The 15,775-nt window shown below is 46.8% G+C and overlaps 1 protein-coding gene across 3 annotated transcripts in view; it reads left to right on the forward strand.

Annotated features, from left to right (window-relative positions):
• UBE3C (ubiquitin protein ligase E3C) overlaps window positions 1–15,775 on the forward strand; it is a 110,521-nt gene that overhangs the window by 13,329 nt on the left and 81,417 nt on the right. For all 3 annotated transcript variants that reach the window (XM_059172393.1, XM_059172391.1, XM_059172392.1), the window contains exons 2-6: window positions 10,140–10,193; window positions 13,275–13,349; window positions 13,841–13,987; window positions 14,443–14,558; window positions 14,663–14,820. In XM_059172393.1, the coding sequence (XP_059028376.1) occupies window positions 10,140–10,193; window positions 13,275–13,349; window positions 13,841–13,987; window positions 14,443–14,558; window positions 14,663–14,820 (550 nt within the window). The remainder of the gene's footprint in view (window positions 1–10,139; window positions 10,194–13,274; window positions 13,350–13,840; window positions 13,988–14,442; window positions 14,559–14,662; window positions 14,821–15,775) is intronic.

A 15,775-nucleotide genomic window follows, 5' to 3' on the forward strand; every position in this document is an offset into this window, starting at 1 on the left:
GATCTCTTTAAATTATTTTGGAGAGCTTTTACAAACAGCTGGTGTTGCAGTGTTACAAACAGTTGGTATTGCAGTGTTACAAATATTTATTCCCATTTTGTCATCTTATTAGCCTGTGTTATATTGTTCTGTGTAGAAAGTTCTAACTTTGATGTACTCAAATTTATTTATTTATTTTTTTAAGATTTTATTTATTTATTTGACAGAGATCACAAGTAGGCAGAGAGGCGGGGGGAGGGTGGGGGAAGCAGGCTCCCCGCTGAGCAGAGAGCCCGATGCAGGGCTCGATCCCAGGACCCTGAGACCATGACCTGAGCCAGAGGCAGAGGCTTTAACCCACTGAGCCACCCAGGTGCCCCTCAAATTTATTTTTAAATAACTGATGGCAAATAGTAACAAGACTTAAAGAGTGATATTTCTTTCTTAGGGAAAGTCATAGTCCACGTGGGAGTGTTTAATTCTCCTATTATCTTAAATATTTTTATGGTGCTTTGTACACACATGCACGCACACACGGATCTTATGTCAGTCAGGGATCTCTTGGTGTGAAGACTAGAGCTACATTGTCATTTACTTAGGTCACACAGCTTTTCCTCTCATATTTGTTGAAGAGTACACTTCCTGTTTACATTTGAAATGCCTCCTTTATCACGCGCTGCATCTGTGTCCGTGTGAGTCTTCCCCGGGGCCATCAGGCGTTGACTTGTCTGTTCATGCTTCAGCCCGTTAGTATGGGCCACTGTTCGTCCTAAAGTGTGTGACGATTTAGGTGGCGTGTGAAGGAGCATTTTAGAATTTAGCGGTGTTTGTTTCAGTGTCCAATAGAAACAGATGACTGGGGAGCCGAGCCTGTGATTTCTCTGAAATGCCAGCTCATGGCGAGGTTGGAGTTCGGAAGCTTCGTGGTAAACCCGGCTTGCCGGTGACACGTCCGCGTTCGGTGGCTGCAGTTTGGGAACGCGCGTCCGCGGCGGGGCTGTGTGTGCCGTCGGTGTTGTCAGCGCGCGTTTCTGTGTGCGGACTCTCCTTGGGCTCTGTCGCAGTTTGTTTCTTTTTCTAGCAGCATAATGAAATTTCACTTTTGGAAGTTGATGATTATGGACAACTAGTGTGAGCTACATGTAGGTACGGGTGTAGCAAATCAGGATCACGCCTGTGCCTTATCTTTTCCCGCCTGACTGCTGTGCCTGACGTGCATGCGTTAGAATGTCTTACAACAATTGAAGACGAGTCATTTTTAAAGCCTGAAGGTAAAGATTGTCTTAGAAATTAAGGCACTAAAGATAGTTATGATCTTCATCATGTCTTCATTTATAATAAGGGCCACATTAATAACCTGCTGGAACTAGCTATTTAGTCTTATAAACTTACAGCCTGCATAAGAAACACAAACAAATACGATAAAGATTTTTGAGGGACGCCCAGGTTGCTCATTCAGTTAAGTGTCTGCCTTCGGCGCAGGTCCTGGGATCGAGCCCCATGTTGGGCTCCCTGTTCAGTGGGAGCCTGCTTCCCCTTCCACTGCCCCTGCTTGTGCTCACGCGGGCTTTCTGTCAAATAAGTAAGTAAGATCTTAGGAAAGATTTTTGAACCATGGTTTTTCAGGAACTGGCTGAGAGAGACCCTTTGCCCCATTATGAGCCAGACCTCGCCTGGAACCACCGTGCTCAGGCTTCATTGTGAAACCATAAGGCACCACCCCCAACCCGTTCAACTTTCGGGAATAAACAGGAACAATTTCTAAATAGCCCAGAAGTCAGTACAGAATGTGATGCTGAGTTAAAATGAAAAGTTGAGAACACTTCGTCTGGGATACTGTGCTTCATTGCAAAGGCTAGAGCTGCTAATTGGCAAAATACACAAAAAGTTATGAGTCAGAGTGGTGATCAGTAAGTAACAAAACAAAGAACATAGTTGACGAGATTCCTGTGTCCAGTGAGTTAGCTGTGTGTCGGCTCGGGAGCGAGCCAGGCGGGTTGCTGGCCTGCCAGGGAGGACCGAGCAGATGCCGCCTGCCGCTCTGCCGGACGCTCACTGACGTTCTGAAACCAGCACGGCCTTCGCGGTTTGCCAGCCACAAGTGAATAAACACGTCCACGAAGACTTTCTTGTCTAACTCCCAGACGAGAGGAAACCTTTTAAATTCTGTTGATGACTTCATGACACACTAACGCAGACTTCAGGTGTGATGTTGTGAGAAGAGCGGAGTTGGTACGGAATGCCACGTTGGTTGAGTAGGAGGTTTGATCCAGCGTGTTCCAGCCCTGGAAACTGGACCCTTTCCTATCCAGACGGCAGTCTTGTTCGGCTCCGGTGCTGAAGAGCAGTCCCCAGTCCCCAGTAGAATGGCGGTCCATTGGCCTGTGCCGTGTGACTCCTCTGCTTTGGGACAATCTGAGCAGTGACTCTAAGCACCTGCTTCCTCCCGAATTGAGAGCAGAAAGGTCTCAAGTCCCTGTCATCACGTCAAGAGGAATTCGGGTCTTTGTGGCGTAAACCTTTTTTTTACTGGAAGCCATGGGAAGTACACTTTGACTGTGGTGGAAAGAATTGAGAAGAGCTCGAAAAAGTCTTCTGTGGGGCACCTGGGTGGCTCAGTCTTCGGCTCAGGTGGTGGTCCCGGGGTCCTGGAATTGAGTCCCGTGTCGGGCTCTCTGCTCAGCGGGGAGCCTGCTTCCCCCTCTCTCTCTCTCTCCTGCCTCTCTGCCTGCTTGTGATCTCTGTCTGTCAAATAAGTAAATAAAATTTAAAGAAAAAAGAAAAAGTCTTCTGAATGCCATATGTACAAAGTTCAGAGTGATGGCCTCCAGGAGCCTGGCAAGTGGGTAGATGCGAGCCAGACCCCCTTTTAAAGAACCATCAGGAGAATAATACTAAATAAAAGCGCATGTTCAGAAGATTGGGCCCTGGAGGCTTTCTTGAAAGTAAAGTTTGTTGAACCAGAGTCACACTTGGTGTTCTGGTTAGGAATTCTGTCAAATAGCCTTTGCCTGATGAATAATAAACATGTTAGTATTCTCTGTGTTGTCCAATGTCAAAATTAAAAAATAAAATTATAGACTTAGCCTCCTCTTACACTTCACGTGGCACTGGTCTCCTCTGTCGTGATGACAAACCGTTCTTTTGCTTTGAGGGGCCTCGTTTCCGATAGGGCTTTTCATAAATAAATTTGTTAGGTTTTTCTTGTAACTCAGTGTTTATTTTTTAATTTAATTTAAAATGTAACAATGCAGTTTTGTTTTCATTGTGTTTCTTTTCAGGAGTACCTCGTACTTAGGAGAATAACGCTGTAGGGGTGTGTAACGTCCTTGTGCCTGATTGCTGGTCCCCGGCCTGGTGTGTGCAGGGCTCCCCGCTGCCCCCACTGTCTTTCCCTGAGTAGCTGGTAAAGCTCTTGAGGTGGCACGTGGAGGTCGGGTGAATCCTGTTTGTTCTCGAGCTCTGCCCACTGGTCTCAGCGCGTGTCCGCACCGTGGCCGCTGCGAGGTGTTCGGCGACTGCTCCCCTCTTTCTGTCTGCATTTACTAACAATTCTGTGAGAAGAGATTTTTCTCCTCTCTCGTGTATACATTTGGTCATTTGTGTAAGTATGGAGACCCAGGTGCGCACTTTACCATATCCATTAACGTCCACTACTGTCGTGGCGTAACCTCACTCCAGTCGTAGGAGAATATCGGAAAAACCCACATCAAGGAGCAGAGTCCAGGATATAGAGGACAAAGGTGGAGGAGCTGTTACAGATTGGTGCAGAGTAGGAAGAACTAGTGATGAAATGCAGTGTGGGATCCTGGATGGGACCCTAGAACAGGCGAAGATTGTTCTATAGAACTTGGCGCACTTGCAGTACAGTCTGTCGTTCGTCGCGACGCCACGCCCTTCTTGATCTCTTGCTCTTGCCGGTTGTGTTCTGGTTGTGGAGGGGGCAGTGGGGTCCGAGAGAGAGGCGATGAGGAAACGCACTGTATCCTTTCTCCAACTTTGTCTGAAATTCATTCAAAGTAAAAAGTTTTAAAACTCAGTTTAAAGAGCGATATGAAGCGAAGAACAGCCCAGGGGGTGTGGCTGTGGTGAACCCTGTGAAGGTGGCAGGGCTGCCTCTGAGACGCGGGTGTTGGCCGGGCAGGGGAGGGAGGACTCCAAGCCTGGGAGTCACCCTGCTTGCTCCTCCCTCTGTCCAGGTGCATCAAGATAGTGGTCCTCCGTCGTTCCCACCTTGACCTGCGGTCCTCGGTGCCTTGTTACTGCAGGACACGGACAGGGTGGGGTTGCTTTCCCCGCTTTGCAGTCACATTCAAAGATGTTCTAAGTGCTTTACAGATCTCATCGTGACCCTTCAGTATGTTGCTGAGCCCAATTCCCAGTTCCTCCCGGGAAGAGTGGCTGCGGAGACGGACAGGCCAGCCCCCAACCGCCAGGCTGCTCTTCTTGACACGCTAAACCCACCCCTGGAAAGAAGTCTGAGAAAGATCCTCGAGGCAAAATTCTGCCTGAGCCCGCAGAATAATCCGGAACGTAAGCCGAGCAGACACCAGTGGGGAGCTGGCCTGTCCCATCTCAGCAGCCACTCTTCCCGGGAGAACTGGGAATTGGGCTCAGCAACATATTGAAGGGTCACGATGAGATTTGTAAGAGCACTTAGAACATTTTTGAATTATTTGTCGACTTCCTGAGGGAGTTTAGAACATTGGAATTATTGATTGGATTTAGATTTGTCTGGCCGGTATTCTGATTTTGGTGGCACTAAGTGTCCGTGGGAAGATGTAGGTCTTTCTAATGTCTGCCTCAGTAGATAAGTGATTTTACATTCTTGCCTCTTACCGTGACTTTTTTTTTTCAACTTTAAAATCTTTCAAGCTTCAGATTTCCTGGTTGTACCTTTATCCTTTCTAAATTATATCCTTCAATCATACCATGATGCACAATGCTAAGTGTCAGGATTATAAAGACAGACATAGGCCGTGATTCTGAAGGAATTTATAGTTCATTAAAGGAGAAAAAACACAGTTCACTTACCTTTACTCTTCTTTCCTCTCTGCCGGTGCACTGAGGTCAAACGTGTTTTTCTCTTTCAGCAGACACTGGGTTCTGTCTGTAAGCGATGGAGTCCTAGATGGAGCCTTCGTTAGCACCTAAATGCAGACCTGCCGCGTTGACACTTGTGCGGTTTGAACTTGGCTTGTGGGAGGAGCAGGGGGAGGGGGGCACGGGGTGACTTCCTGTGGGGGGTGCGCCCTGCAGGGCTGCTCCTGCCGCCACTGCCGCTGCCGCCGCCGCCGCCTCCGCCCTGCAAGGAGGCCTCTCCCGCGCACCCCCGCACCCCCGCACCCCCGCCACTCACTCGCCGCGTTAACGCACAGAGCTCCAGTTTCGTGCCGCACAGAGCTCCAGTTTCTCGGGGCTGAGGCGGCATCGGGACACGGTGCGGGACAGGCCGTGGGGAGCAGACGGCCGTGTTCTGAGCCAGCGTCCCGCGCAGGCTGTCTTTGACCTTGCTCCCTCAGAGCGCGTTGGTGGTTCTCCCGTCCGTCAGGCTGCCGTGGAACAGAAAACAGGGCAGTGTGATGGGTTTTGTATTAACGGGGCTGCTGGAAAGAACTGAGCACTGAGAAGAGACGGTTCTTGTAGCGGATGCTCAGTGCTCTTCAGGAGCCCGTCCGGCGTCTGTCTGTCCCAAAGGCGGCCCTCCGGGAGAGGGCGTGCAGGGAGGCGCCCCCACCCCGTTCTTTTTATTACCTGTTAACTCCTTGGCCCCTTGGACGCTCAGCGGCCCCCACTTGTGAGGTGATTACCATCTCCCTTCGGGCTCGGGGCTCCCTCTCTTCCCACCTGACCCCTGCGCGCTTCGTCTTGCGCCCTGCTCGCGCGCTCTCTCCCTCCCTCTGCTGGGAGATTCCCCACCTTGCCCTCCCGCGGAACGGGTCCTTCCAAGTTGCCTTTCACATGCCTTTTCTTCTGGGCCTTCTCCTGGCCGCTGAGGCAGAGTCTGTCTGCTCTCCCCACGCTTGCGCCCGGCGCGGCCTCTGTGCACGGGGCAGAGACCGCGTCTGTCTCCACGCTAGCGGCCAGGGCTGTGTCTGGTGCAAGGTGTGTCCCCAGCAAACAGGCTGCTGCTTTCTCCCACCAGACTGTGAACTCCCTGGGCGGAAATGCCTCACTTACTTTCAAAGTCTCTGGTGCCGGGGCTCCTGGGGGGCTCAGTCGTTCAGCGTCTGCCCTCGGCTCAGGTCATGATCCCAGGGTCTTGGGGTCAAGCTCCCCGTTGGGCTCCCTGCTCAGTGGGGAGCTGCTGCTTTCTCCCACTCCTCCCTCTCTCTCTCTCTGTCAAAGAAATAAATAAAATCTTACAAAATAAAATCTCTAGTGCCTGGCATGTTACGTGATTCACAGACACCTGTTGACTGGGTACGTGCCCTTCCTGGGTCTCATTTGAATGTCTTTTGAATGGATCGTTCTAGACGGGGAACACAGAGGAGGCTCTGGTTCTGCCCTGGGACTCGGTTGCATGTTTAGGGGCTGCATACTGACCGTTGCCATGGTGTGTGGACGGCGATCCTGTGCTCTGCCACGCTTGTCTTTCTGTGCGGGGCTGGCTTTTCCTGGCAGCCTTGTGTCCTGATCTCTTTGATTGCTTAGTTTGCTTTCTGGTTCTCACCACCACCTGCTCCTCATGCTTTCTTGTCAGATTTTGAAGATCAAAATTTTTTTCTGTGGCCTCCCTCTCCCCTCCTTTGTGGTAATCTTCCAAATTACTCGTGTATAATGAAGGCAAGGACTTTTTTAACTTCTCAAAATGTGAAATAATGTTCTTTCTCAAAGTAGCTAGCATACTGCTTAGTGGGTTAAGCTCTAGGCCCTCTGAGTTCAGATCCTGGATCTGCTACCACTTTCAGACCTCACTTTCCGCATCTGTAAACGGGGAAGATCATCGTGCTTAATTAACCTCATAGGTTCATTTCGAGGAATACGAGAATTACCCGAAGCCAAGGGCGTGGAATATTGCTTAGTGTGTGGACAGAAGCCTTCAGTCCCTGTTAGTGTTCTGCGTGTGGCACACACTCCTCTCCTGTCCTTCTGTGCAAGGGCACAGCGGACAGCTCAGTGTCGCTGCTACCTGGTGCTGCTGCTCCTAGAGTCGCCTGTGCGGTGTGCCTGAATTCACGTGGGAGATTGCTTGACCTCTCCCTGACCGTCGTCTTTTGTCGGCAGACTATTAAAGGGGCAGGGGTACTCTTTGAAAGCTCTTATTAGCATTTTCAAAAATACAGTTTTATTACTGAAATCACGTATCGGGGTTGTGTGTGCACGTCCGTTATTTTGGATCGGCTTGCTCTGCTTGTTTTTTTGAAATGAGTTTGTCTTTGAAGTAGGAAGTGTTAGAGCACTTGAGCACAGGTCAGAGAAGTGACCTTTGCCTTCGTATGATGTCCTGTCCGGGGATTCCGACCTGCGGGTGATCAGAAGTTAATAGTCACCCCCACACCCAGCAGTGCCTCTTGTGCTGTCGTGGCTTCTCCCACACCGTGAGCTTCAAACGTAAGAGAGAATTTCTGAGCAGTTCCAGTGTTTGACTATACAGTCCCATCGTGCTCTTCGATAGGGAGTACGTGTTTGGATTTTAAAAGACCGCAGCCCGGGTGCTATGCTGCAGGCGCCGAGCGGTGCTTCTCAGCTCTTAGGGCTGCTCCTCCTCCTAGAGGCTTACGACCGCAGCGTCCGACTTCAGGGAGGCGTTCGGTCGTTCCAGACGCGTGTCGACACCTGCGCGTGCCCGATGGGGAAGCGGGTGAAAGCAGCAGTGTGGTCGGGGAAGAGTGGGGCCCTTGAGCCTGTGCGGCCTGTCGTCCAGCGAGGACTAGGAGCTTCTCCGTGTGGGGAGGAGAGCGGAGTGGCTTTTGCCAGCATGGGCCATGTTTTTAAGGTAAAATGTTGGTTTGTTGAATTTTAGACTTTTCCCTTTAAATTCACTTGGCCAACATCTCGAGCATCATTCGTTCAGACGTAGAGGTCATGACTCATCGGTCACCCGTGCCCCTCACAGCGCGTGCCCTCCCTCACGCCGTTACCCCTTACCCATCCCCTCGCTCTGATTTCAGGCTTGCCTGTGTTTTTCCGTAGTTGTGACAGTGCACACTATTTTAAGGAATCTTAGCCTTTTAGCTAGAACCAAATAATGAACATGTATCATATCCGGACAAATGGAGATAGAAGGAAAACCATAGACACAAACGTATCAGTTCTATTCATAAGTCAGGATACTGGCTAGAAATTTTTATCTAGAAGCTTTCTCTTATTCTATCATAACTTCGCACTTTTTACTTTAAATTTTCCATTTGCCCTCCTCCTTTTAATTAAAATTTAAAACAAAATATTTTTCTGAATTTGGTCATAGTAGATAAAATCTTTTTATTTGAAATTCAAAAAGTGGTGGAATTTTCTATAGTGGAAAATACCTGGAGGATTTTTCTTCCTTTCTCTTCTCTTCTCTCTTTTCTTTTCTTTTCTTTTCTTTTCTTTTCTTTTCTTTCTTTTTTAAAGTAAGCTCTGTGCCCAACGTGGGACTCAAACTCATGACCCCAAGATCAAGAGTCACATGCTGCATTGACTGAGCCAACTGGGTGCCCCGGATTTACTTCTTTGGCTTTAAATTTTGTCAGTGAGAAACTTTTCATTCTGCGCACTGTTGATTCACATATCAATGTATAATTTTGAATTGGCTTGATTACTTGCCTTCTGACACTATTTTGATACTTTTATTTGTTTTTGTTATGAGATCTGTTTATTCATTTTTCTAAAAAGATTTTATTTATTTAATAACAGACAGAGATCACAAGGAGGCAGAGAGGCAGGCAGAGAGAGAGGAGGAAGAAGGCTCCCTGCTGAGCAGAGAGCCCGATGCAGGACTCGATCCCAGGACCCTGAGATCATGACCTGGGCTGAAGGCAGAGTCTTTAACCCACTGAGCCACCCAGGTGCCCCTGTTTATTCATTTTTATAATGATTCATATATAATGTCTTGGAGTTTTAATTTTATTTTGGATTACAGTTATAAAAATAAAATGCCCAGGGGAACCTGGGGGGCTCAGTTGTTAAGCGTCTGCCTTCAGCTCAGATCATGATCCCAGGGTCCTGGGGTCGAGCCCCTGCATCAGGCTCCTTGCTTATCAAGAAGCTACTTCTCCCTCTCCCACTTCCCCTGCTGGTGTTCCTCTCTCACTGTGTCTTTCTCTGTCAAATAAATAAAATCTTAAAAAAATATAAAATAAAATAAAATGCCCATACACTATAGACTGGAGCAGTTCTGGGGGAAGGAGGGTTATCTTTAAGTATTTTTATTTTATTGGAAATGTGTGTAAGTTTCCTGTTTATTACTTCGGTTCCTTCTAGGTACCAAGTAATTTTGTTCAAAATTTAGTTTTATGATGAAAACAATTTTTTTTAAATAACTAGGTTTAGCTTTTGTTTATTTTTTAAAAGATTTTATTTATTTATATGACAGAGAACACAAGCAGGCAGAGTAGTGAGCAGAGGCAGAGGGAGAAGCAGGCTCCCCGCTGAGCAAGGAGCCTGTATGCAGAACTCGACCCCAGGACCCTGGGATCATTACCTGAGTCGAAGGCAGTCGCTTAACCCACTGAGCCACCCAGGCTCCCTGAAAAGAGAATTTTTTAAAATTCAGTAACAATACTGAATTTTTTCATCAGATATTTTATTAAGATAATTGTAGGTCATGTGCAGCTGTTAGAAATAATACAGAATGATCCTGTGTTCACAGTGCCTGATTTCACCCCCTGGGGGGGTTCTGTTTTATAAAACTGTGCTATGATAATCACAACCAGGATATTGGCATGGATATAATACACTGATATTATTCAGATATTCCCAGTTTTACTTGAACTTGTTTGTGTAAAGAAATCAGATTTTGTTCTTAGAAGACTACTGAAATACTAACTTTAATTAGGTCTGTGATCTAATCGGGGGATGGCATTTAACTTCTTGTGCCTCAGACTTCTCATTAGGTCAGAATGTTTGTATGCTCTTTAGGATCCTTTTTCAGTGAAGACATTCTTTAATCTTTGTTTGAGAGTATATTAGAATTTGAAACTAAAGCCTTTTTTTATCTTTTCTCTTTTTGTGTGTAGGAAGAAAAGGCTTCTCTTTTACATCGTACTCAGGAAGAAAGAAGAAAGAGAGAGGTAAAAACAGTTTTGTAATAGTCTCTTTAAATAAGCATTTTCCATAGCATTTAAATAAATCTGTCATAATGGGTATAGATAGATGTATGTTATATGTGACATAACATGCATATTTTTGTGTATATTAAACTTTGGAAGCATTTCTGGATTGTTTGGATTTATGATAAGTAATTTATTCTGGAACCAGTGTGGAAAGGACAGACTAAGTGGGCAGTTTCCAGAATAGAGGGGAAAGCAGGCTGTTATAAAGTTCTCTTGCTTATGATAGTGGTTTCTAGAAGATCTAAAAAGACTTAGTATATCATGTTCATGTTTTGCCAGGTAAAAGAAGAAAACTCACTGTTAAGGCCAATATCTTAATTATTTGTGTAGAAGATAAATGGAGCTAGTGACATTTGTTGTTTTTTGTTTATTACATTCTTTATTTTACATTTCATCTCTCTGGTGACAGTTTCTTAACATTGCTTGTTTTGTTCATTTTAATCGGCAGTTATGGTATATTTTATGGCCTGCTTTTCCAGATTTCTGTTTTGTTTTCGGATCATTCATTTGTTCCTTTAGCAAATATTAATTGAGAGCTAATACATTCCAGGTGCTGTTCTGCTTGCTGGCTGTATGGATAGTGAATGAGATGGATAATGGTCTTGCTGGGTTCTGGAGCACGGATGCAAGTGTTGTGAGGGCAGTGGGACATGGTGATGGTGACCGGGAAGGGAGTTCAGGGAAGGAGACTCTGAGCTGGTTAGAGTTGAGCTGATAACTGAAGGATGAAAAAGAAGCTGGAGGAAGAGCATTCTTGGTGAAGGGAACAGCAAATACAAAGAGTTTTAGATGGGCTCTCTCAGCCTCAGCACTGCCTACTTTTTGGAACAGATTATTCTTTGCTGTGGGGGCTTACCCTGTACATTGAAGGGTGTTCAGCAGCATCTGTGGCCTCTGGTCCAGAGGCTCCTGCTGTTCTCTCCAGTTGAGATAACCAAAATTACCTTCAGATGTTCCCTGGGTGGTGTAACTGCTGTCAGTTGAAAGTGACTGCTCAACAAGAAATGTTGGCTGATGTCTTTCATCTTTTCTAGGAAATTCTCAGCTGTCATCTCTTGAGTAGTGTTTCTGTTCCATTCTTCCTCTCCTCTTCTTCTTGGACTCAAATTATGTACATATTTGACCTTTGCGTTGTGTCATATATCTCTCCTATGCTCTTCCATATATTTATTGTTTTGATTATTTCTCCTTCAGTTTGGATATTTCCTTCTGACCTAACTTCTAATTTACACATTATCTCTTTACCAGTGTCTAATTGTTACATATATTCTTTGAATTCTGAACTTCAGATTTTTTTTTTTTTTTAGTTCTAGAATTGTCTTTGTTTTATTTCCCAGTTCTCTAGTCTTTTGATTCCATGAACATAATTATAGATTATTAAAGATAATGTTTAAACTCCAGTTTTGGATCACCTCTGGGTTTGTTTCTGTTGTTTGTCCTTCTGATTTTTAGTTCTTATCTTTTGCCTGGTTATTTTGGTTGAATACTGTGAGTTTATATGGCAAAACAAAAAGCAAAAGAGCTCTCTTTTTGGAAAGTTTTACATTTTCTTTTGGCAGGCAACAGGAAGAAGGACAAATCACCTTTAATTAATACAGGGTTTAGCTGGTTTGCAGCCCTTCTTCAGTCCTTGTCAGGGTCAGTCTGATTCCAGTACATTTACAATGGAGCCTTTAGGTCCCTGTTCCAACCAGAAGGCTGGGATGCTACCAAGACTTTCTCCTCAGTGAACAACTGAATGAATAAAAATAAATGTTTTTGAAAACTCATGGGACCATATAGGTTTTTAATGAAATGCTCTTAGAATCATCGTAATGCAAAGGTTTCCAAACTAGGTTTAGGCTCAGGGGTTCGTTTGCTGTGATCACTTGAAGCTCAGAAAGTACACTTGTGAGCCCTGATCAGTGTTCTGCCATCCTAGGATTATGTGTGTGCACGTGTGCATTTCAAGCCTGGCAGGTGACACTCCTGGAAGACAGGAAATGGTGTCATGGGGCAGGATGAGTGCTGGCCTTAGTGTTGCACTTGGCTTTGAGTTCTGACTCTCGTACGTGTTCCGGCATCACTTTATTTTTGTGGAGATTTCAGCTTCTGCATTGTAAAACTGGCAGGAGTCGTCATCGAGGATGATTGTGCGGTGTCTCTCTTAGGGCCTGCGCACAGTAGGCTTTCAAACAGTGGGAGCTGCTTTGGTTACAACAATGTGAAGAATAAATTATTTCTGCTAGGTCACTGAACATTTTAAGAGAGTTTTAACCAAAACTGGAGTTTTCTGCTTTTAGATAAGAAAAGTGGCTTTTAAAATTGATGTTTGGGTTGTCGGTATTCTTTTTCTATTTCAAACTATAGCTGTCATTATAAGGCTTAGTGTGCTGGTGGGATTGTGAAATGGTGTAGCCACTTGGAAAACAGTCTGGCTGTTCCTCCCGTGTTATTCTGCTCCTGCACATATGCCCAAGAGAAATGAAAACTTGTGTCCACACAAAACTTTTACGTGAATGCCCACAACAGCATTGTTCGTAGTAGCCCCGAGTGGAAACAGCCCAAATGTCATCAGGCGGCAAATGGATAAGCGAACTGTGAGCCACCCTGTGGCGAAATATCAATTGGCCGTGAAAAGTCGTGCAGTATTGATAAGTGATACAACATGTGTGAACCTTGAAAATACTGTGCCAGGTGAAAAAAGTCAGACACAAAAGGCCACATATTACAGGATTCCATTATGTCCAGAATAGGCATTCCCATACAGACAGAAATTTGATTGGTGGTTGCCGGGGGTTGGGGAGCTAGGGCAGGGGTTGAGGACTGAGTGCTAATCGGTCCAGGGTTTGGAGTGTGTGCTGAAAAGTATTCTAGAATCAGATTGTGGTGACACTTGAATTTTGAATATTTTAAAAATCGGTGAATGGTACGCTTGAAAGACTGAATTTTGTGGTGTGTAAATTCTATAGCTGTTTGGTTGGTTTTTTGTTTTTTTAAGTCTTTGCTAGCTAAATACCATTTCACTAAGACCCCATTATTCCTCCCTCTGGTACGCAGGAGGAAAGGCGAAGACTGAAGAACGCGGTGATCATACAGTCATTTATACGAGGCTGCAGAGACCGGAGGCAGCAAGTAAGTTTGCTTTTAAGCTGAGGAAGAATTAGGCACACCAGAGCTCATTTTAGATAAGGCCTTGAGCCTTGGAAATGGACTCCACTCTGTGGGTATTTTAGTACACGTGTGTAATGAAAATCAATGTGGATAATAGTGTTTTCCCCAGTAATTAATCTTAGTAGTTTATATTTACGTAAAGATTTATAGAGTGGGGAGTTCTGAGGTGATTTTTGTTAAGTAACAATATAGAAACAGGGTGCGGCTGAAGATGGGAGTGTTGAAGGGCCTCTGGGGGCTGAAAGGGCCTCATTCCAGTCCCAGTTTTCTGGGTTTCAGGTCACCTTTGTGCAAGAACTGCACGGCAGTAGACCCAGGCTAGACCCCCCCGCCCGTCCCTCCCTGTCCCTCTCCCCTTCCCCCACCCCCGGGCACACTTGGGCCGCTGCCCTAACCCTGACCGCTGCGGCTGCACACCTGGCCCACGAGCCCATGCTTTGCCTTGCCCCCAGCACGCCCTCCGGAGAAGCGCCTTCGATCGCTGCGCCAGTGCCTCACAGCCGGGGGGCACTTTCTCCGTCGCCAGCGGGCCCAACCTTACCCTCCTGGTGAGGCAGCTGCTGTTTTTCTACAAGCAGAGCGAAGACTCAAAACGTCTGGTGAGTGCCGGCTCCACGTCACGCAGCCTCGGTCGCGGGCTTCCCAGCATTCTGTTTCTAACGGGGTCGGACGGGCTCCAGGGTGTGTTTGCGAGGCTAGATCACCAGAGATAACCTTGTGCACCTTATGATTAATTATGGTATTTCTCGCGTACTTTTACTACGAATTGGTGATTTTTGCAAACAAGCTGTTTTATTTCAGATTTAGATGAGGTTTAAGTGTACTTTGTTTTAGTAAGACATTTAGTGACTTAGCTTTATACTGATGTGCTGTGTTAACGCAGAAAATCTGGGTCGTGTGGTCTACACTACAAAATAAATCCTGATCGAGAAGATTCACGTTTTATCATGTCTCGATTCAGTGTCTGTTCAGCACTTGCAGAAGTTTGGAGTGTTACTGTGCTGTAACGATGCGCTTTGCGCGGACTGAGGTGACTGTGTGTGTTGTGTTTCAGATATGGATGTATCAGAACTTGATCAAACACAGCTCTCTGTTTGTCCAGCAGTTGGACGGGTCCGAGAGACTCACGTGTCTGTTTCAGATAAAGAGGCTGATGAGCCTCGGCTGCAGGTAAACCCCGTCAAGGCATGCGGTGAGCGAGAGTTGCCCGTAGGGCTTTAGGGCGACCTCTGCCATCCGGTGCGTGAACATCTCTGTTCTGTTCTGTTTTACAGGTTACTGCAAAGCTGTAGCGATGACAGTTTGAATGTCGCACTTCCGATGAGGATGCTTGAGGTGTTTTCGTCTGAGAATACGTACTTGCCTGTTTTGCAAGACGCTAGCTATGTGGCGTCCGTCATTGAACAGATCTTGCACTACATGATTCAGAATGGTAGGTGGCGGCAGGGCCAGGGCAGGGCCGGCGGGGTGCCCTGTAGAGCTCGCGTGCCTGCTCCGAGCACCAGGAGTGACGGCGACAGGGCCCCACTGACGAGGGGAGCGCCGACACTCGTCCTCCACCCTAAACCTCTGGACGCGCGCTCCGCTCTCTAACACCTCCTGTGACTGAAAGTGAAGCAAGTGGATGCTGGCGTCCAGAAACCTGTGGGGCCGCGCTGACGTGCGCCTGCGGCAGCCGATCCCCCTACAGCGGGGCCAGCATCCGCGTCCCCAGCTGGCAGGGGCAGTGGTGCCGCAGGACCGAGGGACAGGTCAGTGGCTTCGCCGGTCTCAGGAGGAAATTCCGGTCTTCATCTCAGTCCGGCAGAGGAGATGAAGACACCGGGTCTGAGATCTCTTTCTGACTGGGTCACGCTGTGACGCGTTGACGCTCTCCCGGTCATGGCTGCGTTGTGTTAAGCCATAATAACCGAGATCTGAAATTCCTCCGAGGACACGGTGGTAACTGAAACAGAGAGGGCTTCTGACACTTTCATGATGAATTAAGCAGTGTGAGACCAACACTTAAAAATCTGACTCCCAGTGGTCTCACAGCTAGGAAGACAAACACTTCAGGGCTTGGACTTGAGAAGGACTAGCATTAAAAAATAGGTATGTTATCGGTCAGAAGACGTGCTGTAGGTGGTCCTGGAAGGTAGGAGTTACTGGTAAAACCGTAAATCAATGTCTTTTTGTTCCCCAGAGCTGATGGACTAATCTAGGCTAAACCTAGCTATTTCAGTCCTCAGTACTGAAACTGTAAAAATCAGATTCGCATACATCTCAATCTTGGCGTTCGGCTTCGGTTTAAAAAAAAAAAAAAAAAAGATCAAGTGGTGCCGGGGTGGCTCAGTTGTTAAGCATCTGCCTTCGGCTCAGGTTATGATGCCAGGGTCCTGGGTTCAAGT

The sequence above is a fragment of the Mustela lutreola genome, chromosome 4 (assembly GCF_030435805.1).
Source record: "Mustela lutreola isolate mMusLut2 chromosome 4, mMusLut2.pri, whole genome shotgun sequence".
NCBI classification, from domain to species: Eukaryota; Metazoa; Chordata; class Mammalia; order Carnivora; family Mustelidae; genus Mustela; species Mustela lutreola.